The following is a 15,171-nucleotide window of genomic DNA, read 5'->3' on the forward strand; positions in this document are numbered from 1 at the left end:
CCAATCTCTCCAACATATTCTAATACAGCATTGTCTACGTTAGAATAATGTTAGGCAATACGTTGGTGCAGTCCAGTAGAGCCGCCGGCTAAGATCTACATTATTTAATCGATTCCTACGAGTTCATGTTATGACCGCCTAACACCCGCCTTCCCACGGTGAAGCCGTCGTTAGTAAACATCTTCACGCCGGTCGCACGCGCCCCCATTCTTCACCTCCACGTGACCAGTCATCTGTACCTACATCTTACAAAACATCGTGGATATATATTCTCTGGAATGTCCCTCCCTTTGATTTTGTTGAGATACAATGCTAAATATTAAACTGATGTGACACTTGCTAGTCGCTATACACAGCATACACAGGCTTACAAGCAAACAAATCGATAGGCATGTTTCCTCCACTTGAGCCATCGGACGGGGTTATATAGTTACAGTGATAGACTCATCCGCACCAGCAAACTTCAGAAAATGTGTACTCGTCGGATAGCACTTCCGTACGGAGGGGCGCATAACCCCTATCGGGTGGCCTGGATAAGAGAGCAAGCATCGCTTTGTGATGAGTTGGTTTAGTTCTAAATGTGGCGCTCTGAAGTGGCTGAACCATCCCTTTATCAGTGTTTTAACGTCTCCGTAGATTACGTTGAGGATTACCGATACTTCAAATGGTGATAGCCGATAATGATGTCATTTCGAGGCAGGGACAATCAGCCGATCGCCATTCTGTTTGGTGACAATCAGGCGTTCGGAGATACCTCTTGCCTAGCTCCGGCCCCGTTTACCTTTTGGAAGTAACGCAAATCTTACATGTCCATGAAATTTCCACGTGATTTCTAATGGCGTCCCTAACAGGAAGTCCAAACATCGTCTCCGTCATGGCGGTAATTTTGTACATCATGATGGCGTGTGTAATTGTGTCAATCACAGCGGAAACAACTGAAAGGACACCAGAAAAGCTTTGTGAATGTGAAAGAAAGCAGATTCCAAGCTGTAATTGTAGGATGAAAAATCTTACAAGCGTACCTCAGGATTTACCGGTCGACATCCGGGAACTGTAAGTATTAATATGCTACTTTGGTTTTATAGTTGATGACATACGATATAATAGCAAAACTTTAAAACACATGATGTTAGCTGAATATGGTATTTATAGGTATAAATGAATAGTATTTGTAAAGGTCATAAAAATATTGTTTTATTGGATTTGTAATCCTAAAGTGATGTTATTTGTTGATACGTGGTAATTGAAGAATATGGAATTCCTCCGTAATTGTAGTAGTCAGTCCGAACAATGCTGAAATTTCCATTGTCTGTATTTATTAAAAGACATATTTTGCGTGTTTGTTGATGATAGAGATAGATTTAGATATTAATACTCCAAAGACATTTTACCATTAACGTTGCCCAATTGATATCAAGATTTATGAATCTTTTCCAGTTATAAACTTTTACCCATGAAGAAATGATACTTGGTGTGTTGATGTAGTTTACACATATAAGATACTTTAGTTCATCAAACAAAATATAGAACTATCATTCAATCAACATTTTTTTCAAGTAGTTTAAAGAGGCTTGCCCGCAGAGAGATCAGAAAAATTGGCTAATAGAAAAAGATTTTTTACACATGACAGATTGTTGGAATTGTTGAGTTTTCAATTTATTTTCCTTATAAAACGCTGAAAAGTGATATTAAAACCTCATTTTTACATATTATTTATTTAATCGCAACCCGCAATAAGTCTAATTTGATTGACACATCAAAGAAACAAGCACGTGCACAGTGCCGCACAGTGATAACTTCAAAGGCAGCGGCGATTTACAAAGAAGATTTGCCGTTATATTCCATACATTTCCCTCTCAGGTTGAGTTTTAAAACGTCTTTTAAATACATATTCTGTAATTGTTTTCAAGAAATAAAGTCGGAAAGCCTATAATTTTGTCACATAGAAACGTGTACTGAAGTTTATTTAGTGATCGCAGATGTGCCGTTTACCGGTCCGTCTGCGGGTAAGCCTCTTTAACTCTTTTAATTTCACCTACATTTTCGCATAGGTGTCCATTGAGTAAAAACGCGGGAAAACTTTTTCGTTTCCCTTATTAACCGGCATTTTCATTTTCATTTCCCTGCATGCCATCAGCCAATACTTTAAAAATAAAACGTTGTTAAATCAACCTAGCAAGCCACTACATAAATGTAATGAATTTATCCGGACAAGGTTAAGATTATATAGGCTATCATGTATCCCTTGTATACAAAAATAGACGCCGATCGGGACCGAGGCCAGCATGTGCAAATCCGATAGTCAGGCCGTAATTGTTCGAAACTAAATTGTCAGCTATGACTTGAAGGCTTATTCCCTAATGAAATAATGTTATTGCACGCATAGAGATTCGAAAATATTACAACAAATATATTGTAGCTCCTGGCAGCAGTGATCCCACATTTTATTTGATTTAATCTATTTGATAGAAAACTACAACAGTATTCCTTTATCTAAATCACCAGAACATCCGAGACAGGAGAGTTCGTTTATCGCCGAATATAGAATCTGCTATCTTGTCTGTTTCAACCGGACATGCGGAGCTTGTTTACCTATCCAGCCCGTATTCATTGTTTAAATATGTGTTATTTCAATACATAGTTTGATTGCCAAGATAATACTTTATTCTGTTGATGCATCACTATCTAATTAAAGTCTGGTGCTAGTTTTTAGCCCTAAGGGAAACCTTTCCTCCGATGATGTCAACAAACCAACACCAAATTAATACACTATAGCATCGGTTACACATCCATTTCACAAACAGAGTTGATACAGTCACCGATAATGACTTCCTCTCGTACGAAACTAAAATAATCGAATACTCTCGTCTGTTCATGATCTAGCATGCAGACTTATTGATAAATGTCATTTGCCGGTACATACATTTGATGTGATACTACAAATGATTGGTTTGACTTCCTCGAAAACTGCACTCACTTTGAAATATTATATCCAATTTTCAGCAACTATTCCATTTCAAACGGAAAGTTCATCAGTTCTTTAAACGATTTAAAGGTTCGACACTTCTGTGTTTTATATAATGTCATTCACTAAAGAGCAGGTCATAGGTTTTAACTAAACAACTCTGGTGTTGTTTTTCGCAGAATACGGGAGAATATGTAAAATCACTCGAGAGTAGTTTTACGTCGTTGAAAGCATGTATATTTTACTGCTTGATAAGAGTTCAATATAATGTATGCTATAAGTTAATATAAATTAATCAATCAGAATCGTTTCTGAATTTGTTACTACTGAATCAACCAATAAGAATTATCTTTAATTTGATACTACCATAGCAACCAATCAGAATGGTTTATTAACTTGATACTACAAAACTAACCAATCAGAATGGTTTATTAATTTGATACTACAAAACTAACCAATCAGAATGGTTTCATAATTTGATACTATCAAATCAACTTATCAGAATGATTTCATAACTTGTTCCTACTAAATCAACCAATTAGAATGGTTTCACAAGTTGATCGTACCAAAGCAACCAATAAGAATGGTTTCATAATTAGTTATTACCAAATCAACAAATCAGAATGGTTTCATAACTTGATACTTTCAAATCAACCAATCAGAATGGTTCTTAATTTGAACCTAATTTTACATGCAGACACTACTGTTTCTTTTAATTGAAATATGAAAGGAGGTTTTGGAATGATGGGAATACGGACAATTTATAAAGAATATATAAATGAAGTGGATTGCTGTAAGATTACATACAGGTGACCCCTTTCCATCTCGGACACTGGGTTTGCTTGTCGTAAGCAGTTCCAGAAATTACCATGAAAATGACTTGCACCTCATTGAGTTCAGTCTGTTCATTTGAAAAGTATGTCTAAAATCATCAGTTGATTTGACTTTTAGATTCAACTATTCAAACCGTAATTTCTTAGTGGTAGTAATTGTCTGAAGCTTATTAATTAACTAGCCCCTAAAACAAAGCATTCATACCAGTCTAATAGTGTATAAACAATCCATTTGATCAAAAGAAAAGTTAACATATCAGTGTGCTTTCTTTGTTTGACACTTGGAAAACAAATGTTGCATAAAATAAAGATTTCTCTAATTTAAAAAAATATATACAATAACTACGAATATTTAAGAACAATAGAGTATAATACTGTATAATATGCAATATTCGTGGGTACTTTACTTCGTGGTTTCAAGCTTTTTAAATTTCAGTTTTGTAGTACAACGTTTTGTAGACACAGTCTATTATTTAAACTTAAAGCTGACAACGCAAATTAAAAACCTTTGGTTTTAAAAATATAAACAAAAATGATTAATATTCGAAATGGTTTGGCGATTTCCCCTGTGTATATAACTTCCGGTCACCGTTTCCAAGGAAGTGGCAGACATTTAAGATGAAGTCTGCTTGGATACGAGACAGGGGACCAGATTAATGTAACCTTCGATAAACATCAAATTAGAAGTGTTTGTGTGATTGACGAATATAAATTATACTCTTTCCACGTTAGGAAAGAGTAAAACAGACAACGTGTAGCTGTTTAAGTGGACGCAGTTCTAAGAAGTACATCAAACGTTTTATTTAAATAGCTCTCTATTTGATTACACGCTGACATGAATAGCACGGCATCTTAAATCCGGGAATGTGTTTATTATCATGAAGCATGCTTCAGTTCCTCATTAACTTATTATTCTGTCTTGCTTCCAAACGCGTGTACTATTTATATCTATATACAGCAACATCTCTCTGACACACATACAGATCCATTCGTATAATACAGCTTTTCTTCAGTGGATTGGAATTGGTTATTGATTAGTTTTAAATGCAAATATGTATTAGCTCTCCACATCTATTATCTATTTGTTTTGTATGTGTCATGACGTGTTAAGTGTACTCTGCCTGTAAGTGTAGCTGTAACTTGCCTCATGTCCTCTGTATATGAACTAAACTATCCTAATTGGGGTTAATGAATGTCTATGGTTGTGTTTATCTGTTTTATTTATGTTTGTTTGTCTGTTGTTTTCATTAAATGCCTTAACCCGACTCCCATAAATTGGTCCGTGGGATCGGTCTAATATTTCTGTTTAACATCAATGTCAACGCAACGCTTGTTATTTATGGTTATATTCAGCAGCAAGAGATAAAGCTTACTACTGCGCATGCGCCAACGCTATATGACAAAAATAAAACAATTCAGTCACGTAAAGAATCAGTATTATTTTTTATGACATTCAAAAGAGTTCTTCTAACATCAGTTATTTTCAAAATCAGGAAACAAAGAGGATTCATGTCTTCAATAACGGAACAATCCAGCAATTGGATTAATCAATAACTCTAGGTGCCAATCCTTGAATCCTTACAAATCTTAGAAATCATATTATCTTTCTTCGCAATCAAATATAACAGTTTTCTCGAGTATTGCAATATGAATATTTGTGTTTCGTGTGAGGGATTGCCTTTTGAAGATTAGCTAAGGCAAGAAAGGGGCGTGTAAACGTCTCCTGAATCGCGTGCGTCATTTGTTATACTTTTAATTGTTGTTTGATATAATAGGGAGGGGGCATTGAGGTTATATTTCATCCAAATTCTGCTCAAGTTTACCTAATAAAAATAATTCTGATATGCAAGGTACAATGACAGCGATCGCCGCAGTGGAAAGATGTTGTTTTTTTCGGGGTTTTTTTCGGTTTTGTTTTTCTTTTTTTTGGGGGGGGGGGGGTGTTTTTTTTGTTTGTTGGTTGTTTGTTTTGTTTTTGTTTTTGTTTTGAAACGTAATATTAGTGTGTGGGAATAATTCAAAATGCATCAATTAGACAGTTAAACTGGAGCGCAATATTTCAAACAGGCAATTAGTACACGTACAGAGAATTAAATACTGTTGTGCTGTAACATTATTAAATTACGACAGTTAATCCTAACACAACAGACAGACGTTTTATTACAGCGAGAACACATTATCAACACAGAATTATGGTCCAAAATTCATTTTTACAATATATACAAATTTAACATTCTTGAATAATATGATATTAAGATGATTTTCAAATGCTATAAGATTTTCGAGAAACAACATTGAATTTTCGAGCAATACACTAATTTTATTTTGATCGTCAGTCCTTTTTTTTTTATCTTTAAATTTGCAACATTATAATAATACGCTTCATTAAGTTACCATCCTATTCTCAGGGTCATAACACCAATGACATACCAATCCTGTTATCAGTGTCATAACACCAATAAAATACCAAACCTGTTTTCGGTGTCATAACACCAATAAAATACCAAACCTGTTTTCGGTGTCATAACACCAATAGAATACCAAACCTGTTTTCGGTGTCATAACACCAATAAAATACCAAACCTGTTTTCGGTGTCATAACATCCATAAAATACTAACTCTGTTATCAGTGTCATAACACCAATAACATTCCAAACCTGTTATCAGTGTCAAAACATCCATAAAATATCAACTCTGTTATCAGTGTCATAACACAAAAAAAACTGTCATCAGTTTCATAACATCAAAAAAATGCCAAACCTGTTATCAGTGTCAAAACACCCATTGAAATACCAACTCTGTTATCAGTGTCAAAACACAAATAACATTCCAAATCTGTTATCAGTGTCAAAACACCCATAAAATACCAACTCTGTTATCAGTGTCATAACACCCATCAAATGCCAACCCTATTTTCAGTATCAACAACAATAAAAAAAACATTACACAATGTTTCATTGTCTTATATGTAATTGTATCAATAGAAAGCAAATGAAAACCACATTCATTTGTGGATTTAGAAACGGGTTTAGCTAATGATGGATGATGATAAAACAGAACTATACACTATTGTTTCTAGGAATCTATGATGATGTCGGAGAGGAGAACTGGGAATACGGAATCCAAGTTAAATCTGATTGGACTGAAAATGTTGGAATGGTACACTATTCCTACAATTACATCAATTTTTGTGGGATATATGATACTTCTGTCCGATTATTCAATTAAAGATCAATGCATATTTATTTTTTTTTATTGAATCTTCAAATTAAATTCATTTTTGTGTGTGTGTGGGGGGGGGGGGGGGGGGGGGGGGTAAGTTGTTTAAATTGATGTAATATATAACATTATATATAGATCTCTATTTACCTCTTTCTGATGACTTAAATTAAATTTACAAAGATAGCATAGATTATCTGTTAGAAAAATGCGCCTGTACTTAAAAAAAAGAAAATTATTGTAGAACTGTTTCCTGTGGTAGACTGTTTAAACACCCATTATTGATTCTCGTCGTTGGTATTTCGGTACAAATCGGAATCGTTCCGAACCATAGCTCCTCTGCCTTGATTATCACAACCCCTAGGGTACACTTACCACGCGTAGAATGGAGTTAATACTGTTCTGTGCGGCTGTTGAAAGCTTTTTTTCTGAACCGTGTAAACTAAACATGAAGAAACTTTTAAATCATGTCTATTAAATATGTGCGTTTGAAAATGTTTCCGATGAAAATTTGTACTAAAGATGACGTTACATTGAAGTTTGACATGTTAAAGATACAGTAATTGGTGACGCGACTTTTTTTAGATTGGTGACGTATTCGAAATAAAGTTTCCTGAAAGTCAAGTGGTCTTCCTACTAGCGTGATTTCATTATCTTTATACTTTTGCTGTTCATGTTAGGCTTCGGAGAAACTTAACAGTTTGAAGAGGCTTTCAAAGATATTGCATAATATATTGAAAATTATAAACAACGGCTTCGCCAATACTTATATATATCGAAGCCTTTTGAAATGAAAAAACGAAATCAGTAAAACTGTATTGTAAGTTACTAAGATAAGTTATTTCACTTTACACGCACTATGATAAAACGCAAATGGGAAGCTTAAAGCCTTGCATAATACGGTTGCCATTTACCTACTTCAAACTAAATATAAGATGTACGGCCTTTTCTTTGATGACATAATGTGTATGCGTAATACATCAGACATTTCATGTCGACGCGAAAGCGGAAACCTAAACTATGATGGCTTAACACGGACTCAGCTATTAGGCATACAGACATGCTGCATCTAGCAACAAGTCATCGGACATAAACAGCAATAGCCCTTTCATGAAATGAGTTCTCAGCCATTTTTGCCACTGGCAGACAAATGTAATTGCAAGCAGTAATTTAAGTATGACAAAATGTACAGGAATTATCAATATACTCCATATAAGGTGACAATAACACTTTCAGAAAAACAATTAACTGAAACATTGGCATTTTTAAGGTTGCACTGCAATTTTCAATTAATTAATCATAAATTGAATTGCCGACACAATGATAAAATAAGCTCTTTCATCTTCATCACGGACCGAGTGCGTCACGGATTTTTTTGTCACTACATAAAGCTTTAAAAACAACCAATAGTTCCATATAAGGCAAGCTATCCTTATCATTGCCTCTGATCTTGCGCTATTGTTTTATCTTAAAGTGTCCTGAAATATCCCTTTCGTTTCTCTTCACTTAGAGATGTTAACTGGCTCGTTCAATCGTTATCCAGGAGACCATACTAAACTTAACTCAGCTAGATGATTTACTGAACTACCAGAGTGGAATCAACTCAACAAACACAAAAACAGTAGCCTGCTTACACACGCTACTAATGGAAAGAAGAATTTAAGTGTAAGTGCTAATTGTGATTAGTATGATAAATATTCAAAAAAAAGAAGCATTTGAAATTCAAAGGAGCTAGGTACAAAAGACTTTTTTCTTATTTTTATTTATTTCATTATTTAATTTAATATTTTTATTTTATCTTATTTTTATTTATTTCCTTATTTAATTTAATATTTTTTATTTTATCTTATTTTTATATATAGATATTTTTTTCATTTCGACGGGTGATTGATCATAGAATCAATTATATTCATAGCACTCCATCAATTCCATTCTTGTGCGTGCGGAATACTTTGTGTTGGATTAGGTATTATGAACAGCAACGAGCAATATTTAGACACCTGGCGCATCCCCTGACTCGACATAACAATGCTAGCACGTTTGTAATACAGCACAAGGACAAAGTCTTTTCGGTGACCATTTTGACCGAGTTTGGGCCCCGTTCTCAATGGAAGTCAGTGATACCACTTAATTCTAAAACCCCGTTTAAATCAACAAGCTGTTTTATTATATGTCAGTACAAACTCTGATATCTGAATGAAATAGTGTACCAATAGCAATACGGTTGTTTTGGTAAAAATATTTTCGATGTTAATTGAAAATTAAAACTTCTTTAACTTAGACAATTTTCAGACCGACGTTATTCTGAAAAAAATGAGATACTCATGACAGCTTTCCCAGATACGCTGGTACATTTTTCAATAGACGTCATTTGCAACACTTTCAAATTTACTGCAGCAGTTTTCCTTTAAACGATGTTTCGAAAAAAAAACTCCAAATTAAGATGATTACAAAATTTTCCAAGATGCTGTTTGATTGAATACCACATTTCGATACCTGCAACAGTTTTCCCATGTACAGTATTCTGACAAAAAAAAAATCAAATTTAGATTATCGAATCAATTTTCCCAAGGACACTTTTTTGAAAAATCCAAATTTCTATTACTTCGCTAGTTTCCCAAGAGATCCGGATTTAAAAAAATCTGAATTTAGATTACTACGACAAAATGCACCTGTTGCAAATAATGATGAAACAGATAAAAAGAAAATCGATTCCTAGGTCGAATTGCCAGATACTCTTAGAGCTTAAGAGAAATCGAAACTTATAAATGAACTAGTGTTTCAAAGTCCAAAACTGGTCTACAGTAGCGTTTGAACAAAGCATGGCTAGTAAAAGCTGACGAGAACAAAAGTATTGCGACTGACAAGCTGACAATGCCATACACATCTGATCTTAATGGCTTCTGTTGTCACCTCCGCCTTTTGTTTAGAGAACACAATACATGATTAAATCTATACAATTGTAATCGACTGGCAGGAAACATGTTAGTAACCGCGCTATGGATGTTGTTCGCAGTTACATTAAAGGGTATTTAAATTCATCACTTTCTATCGATTGAACTAACAAATGGCGTATTTCTTTACTTTAATCACCCGTGTCATGGAATACGTCATCACCGCGTGCATCCAATGAGCGAACGATGGTGTCACTGATATAACTTATGTTTGTTTTTCTCTCTCTTGAAATAATCAGGCTTTTAGTGCGTTGCTTAGGCTATGCTTCGAAGTAGACATCTGTTGTTTTTAAATTGCCTGAACCATAATGTTATAGCGAATTGTTTATGTGCATTGTTTACTAGTATTCTTAGTGTAAAAGTTGAAGGAGTAGTAGTGTGCAGCCAGCCGGGATCGAACCCGCGACCCTCGGCTCACTGGTCCGCCGCTCTACCGACTGAGCTAAAGGGAAATTCCCCCTAGCCGGAAGCTAGAAGACGACCATACAATTATGTACAGTAGTTACACTTAAAACCCGGCCTGCTACACTTAGTATATGTGCTTTTTTTTTTTATTAAATCTCAACATATGTTGGTACTTCGTCCTTCTATAGTTATTACTCCTACATATATCTCAACACCTATCTTTAATCCCAAGGAGTAGAGCGACGTTCGATTAAAGGAAATTGTAATATTAGCCCCCAGACATATATATACAGATATTCTTGAATACATAAAGAAACTAGTATCAATGTTTCAAAAGGATAAAGGTCTCCTGATTTATCAACAACTCCCCTTTTGTAAATTTATATTTTTTTCTTAAAATAGGAACTGGGATATTGACAAAGAAACCACAAGAAATAGGATAATCAAGCAAAACCCACTTCATATTGCATATAAAGAAACCAAATACTTTCCATTCGCGTTACAGCAATACCTTAATTAGTTCTCTTTATCATCCTACGTTTCTGGAAATAGTCCATTGCGAGTGTGTTCAATAGCAGTCCACTTCGATTTCAGAAAACGTGATACTTTGAACAAAACATTGGGTATCGAATCAACTGCAATAAGTGAAACGTAAAAGTGTCTTTATAGGCATCTCAGTATATTTCAAAAGAAAATTGTGTGATTTGCCTGGTTTTTTTTATCATTTTATTCGCAGGAACAGGAACCAATCAATTTCAAGTTTTACCGTTATGAAATTGAAATTTGAATGCTTTTTGCAAACAGAGATTGCTGATAGTAGAGCTAGTATTTCATTCACCTAAAAACGTTATCAATGTATTCTATTAAAAATCGGATGCAGGTCTGCTCATTCAAATGCTTTTAAGAGGTATCAGTGTCATGAAACCATTTTTGTTTTGTTTGTGAAGAGAAACCCTGTATTAGAGATAACCTATATGCTATCTCTCAATGATCAAATCATTGAATGAATAACACATTACATCAATTTTTACAACTTTTTAAAGCATACAAAACATTGTTTGTCAATGTCTGAATTATTGATAGCTTCCTATATGGCATCTATCAATAATCAAATTATTTAATGAACAACACATTTCATCATTTTTTTTACATTTTTTTTAAAGCTCACAGAACATTGTTTGTCATTGTATGAGTTATTGATAGCTTACTCGTCCGGAACGCATGGTCTTGTCCTGGTTATGTGTTTTCAACTGTTAAAGTATATTTGTTAACATGTATTTCTCGTTTACTTGATAAGTTGGAGTTGGAATTTAAGCTGGTTTGTCTTTATCATCGGTTGTTTTCTATGTTTTTGTTTACTTGAAGAAATAGAGGGTAGGTAATTACCAAATTCTGTTTTCAATAAAATGGGCACTCATTGTATATTGACATTGTATACCCAATGGCGTGATATATCAATTACCACTTATTAATGCAAGCCATGTATTTTTTGAGCCAATATGACATATGGGCTTTATATTTCAAACCAAGAAAAGAAACCACTGTAGGATTCTTAGCTTTCCGAAGTGATCTCGAAACTTTGACTTCCGTCCGTCCTGGCTTCCAGACGTGCCGTCGTCGCCCGCCCGCACGCCCGACCGCACGCCCGCCGGCCCGGCCAACCGGATAGACAAATTCAAATCCAATAGTTGCAAATTGGATAATCAAATTTGATTATGTACTGTTTTCTAACATTTGAAAAAACACACCATAAATAATGAAACTGATGAAAAGGGAAAAACCAAAAACCAAATAAAAAAACGAGTTGCATTGATAAAGCTCGTTTAGCCTTGTATCACGTTTTAGACAAAATAATGTTGTTTTTAAATTATGTTTAGTGCATCATGAACTATTAAACTATGCTTTATCTACTTATACAGATCGCATAAATCGCAGTAGTTCGTAACGAGCCCGATAAATAGTTTTCGATCCAATACTAGCGTACTTCAGACATTGGGTCATTGCGTCAGTAAGTCACATTTACATAAATATATATAAACAGGTAAATGTCGACCAATTTAGCTTGATGTGGCATCCATGTTTATTTTTGAAAGTTGATTACATTTGACAGAAGTACTTTACCAAAATGACGGCTATATTCTAACGCCATTAGGGACAACAAGCCACTTATGTTCGTTCTGTATGCCATTTTCTGTATAATGACTCATAAAAAATACAGAGACGCCATTCCCTTGGCATCGTGATGAATGTCACTGTGAACTAGACTTCCGTAGTCAACGTATCTCATTAACAGTAGACGTTTAGTTTCAGGATGAAACGCGGTCCTTGTTAAAATCAGCATGATACTTGGTTTATTGAACTGCAATTTTGTTCAACAATTACGTTTCAAAGACAAAGCCACGTTTGCCATCTTTCCATAGAATTGTCAACGGGTTTGATCAAGAGAGTGTAATAAGGATTGCATTGAACTTCCGCTAATTTTTAATTCAACATTTTAAACCGTTTCCGGATGTCATTCCATCCCATCTGAATCGTCTACTCTTTATGTTCCCTAGCGTCATTCAAGAGTTCTAGAAGATACATGTAGAATCATATGTATGGCGTAATTACATCAAGTAACTGCTACAAAGACTTTATATATCACATATGTAAACGTGTTGTTAATTTCTCATTGTGTTTTTGTCAATCATTTTTCGTTCCTAATGTGTCTGTTGACGCCATGGCAGACGATCACAGTGAAATGATTGGTGCTAAGTATATATTCGATCGGTTCGTGTATGCGGGTAACTATCCTTTACTGCGGGCACTTTTCCTCCTTCGGGAGAACATTATGTCCTTGGACGAAAAAACTGAGGCTTAAGATGTCAGTATCAGCTGAAACCATCCACAAGATTTGTCTTCACATAAGTACTTACTTCTCTCAATAAAGAAGGCAACGCCATTATTAAACAATAACATTGATTACTGCAACAGACAAACAAGCAATGTGTTGTCAATTATATCATCAACATGTCTGTTTAGACTATAGACCTGGTATTAGTAATTAAGTTACCGTCTAGACAAGTCAAAGGAGTTAAGGGTCGCGTCAGAAGACATCTAAAAACCAACCAATGAATACCCTTAAAAGTATCACGTGATTTGTTAATTAAGAACGTCTCCTCCTATAATTACACAAACGATTATTACGGGACATTCATTTTAAATATGATTATATCATTAGGCGCTTAACATTTAGAACCCTAACGTAGATATGCATAAACGTTGTATCTAAGTGATCGCTCCCCCGGTCACTCGAACGTTTGTTGGTCATTATTAATATGTGTAGTATAGGGACCACGGAACCAAATGATTTCCCATAGACGGTTGTTAACGTTTGCCACTGTCCTGCTTAAATGGAGTTTTCAGCACAGGTCCAGTAGCCATAATTTTGAAGCATGTCATCTCGGAAACCTCTAAATAGAATGATAAAATATTCTACCAATTTGATTTTTTTATATGGGGGCCACCATCTTGTATTGAATTCAGCACCAAAAAATCATCTAAATTTACAACCAAGCGCACCACCAATCGCACGATGACCTACCACCAGTCGTAGGACCAATCGCAGTATGCGATCGCGAATAGACATCGCAACAAACATTGCCGATCGGTCGTAACTCGGCCAAATCGCCCCCAATCGCACGATTCAGAAATCGTACGATCTGGTGTGACTATAGCTTTAATTAACTCCCCCTGACAAAACAGTTTAGAAAAAAAATAACTTTTTTCTACATATTTTACATCTACATGTATTGTCCAACCCACACATAAAACTTTGGAAACTTCTCTCACCTAGATATCCAATCGAAGTCGTGTAAAAACCATTATTCATACAATTAATTCCACTCCAATTTTAAGTGGATGCTGCCCTTCAGGATAATGACATTTGCATTCAAACATCCATATATAAAGCTTAGTACACTAAAACCAGTTTTGCACTAAAAAGAATTAAACTTTATTAGTATGAAAAGATTGAGTTTGAAAACAGATTCTGAATATATGTAGATGGTGTGGTATATTGTATCCCTGTATGTAGATGGTGTGGTATATTGTGTTCCTGTATGTAGATGGTGTGGTATATTGTATTCCTGTATGTAGATGGTGTGGTATATTGTGTCCCTGTATGTAGATGGTGTGGTATATTGTAGCCCTGTATGTTGATGGTGTGGTATATTGTGGCCCTGTATGTAGATGGTGTGGTAAATTGTGTCCCTGTGTGATGATGGTGTGGTATATTGTATCCCTGTATGTTGATGGTGTGGTATATTGTGTCCCTGTATGTTGATGGTGTGGTATATTGTGTCCCTGTATGTAGATGGTGTGGTATATTGTGTCCGGTATGTAGACGCTGTGGTATATTGTATCCCTGTGTGTTGATGGTGTGGTATATTGTATCCCTGTATGTTGATGGTGTGGTATATTGTGTCCGGTATGTAGATAGTGTGGTATATTGTGTCCCTGTATGTTGATGGTGTGGTATATTGTGTCCCTGTATGTAGATGGTGTGGTATATTGTGTCCCTGTATGTAGACGCTGTGGTATAGTGTGTCCCTGTATGTAGATAGTGTGGTATATTGTATTCCTGTATGTAGATGGTGTGGTATATTGTGGCCCTGTATGTAGATAGTGTGGTATATTGTGTCCCTGTATGTAGATGGTGTGGTATATTGTGTCCCTGTATGTTGATGGTGTGGTAAATTGTGTCCCTGTATGTTGATGGTGTGGTATATTGTGGCCCTGTATGTAGATGGTGTGA

General features: G+C 35.2%; 1 protein-coding gene across 1 annotated transcript in view; it reads left to right on the forward strand.

The window, feature by feature from the left end:
- The first annotated feature begins 341 nt into the window (after positions 1–341).
- LOC117335750 (leucine-rich repeat-containing G-protein coupled receptor 5-like) overlaps positions 342–15,171 on the forward strand; it is a 73,261-nt gene continuing 58,431 nt past the window's right edge. Inside the window, exon 1 of the mRNA XM_033895927.1 lies at positions 342–1,053. Within this exon, the coding sequence (XP_033751818.1) occupies positions 836–1,053 (218 nt within the window). The 5' untranslated portion in view covers positions 342–835. The remainder of the gene's footprint in view (positions 1,054–15,171) is intronic.

Source organism: Pecten maximus, chromosome 10 (assembly GCF_902652985.1).
Source record: "Pecten maximus chromosome 10, xPecMax1.1, whole genome shotgun sequence".
Classification (NCBI taxonomy): Eukaryota; Metazoa; Mollusca; class Bivalvia; order Pectinida; family Pectinidae; genus Pecten; species Pecten maximus.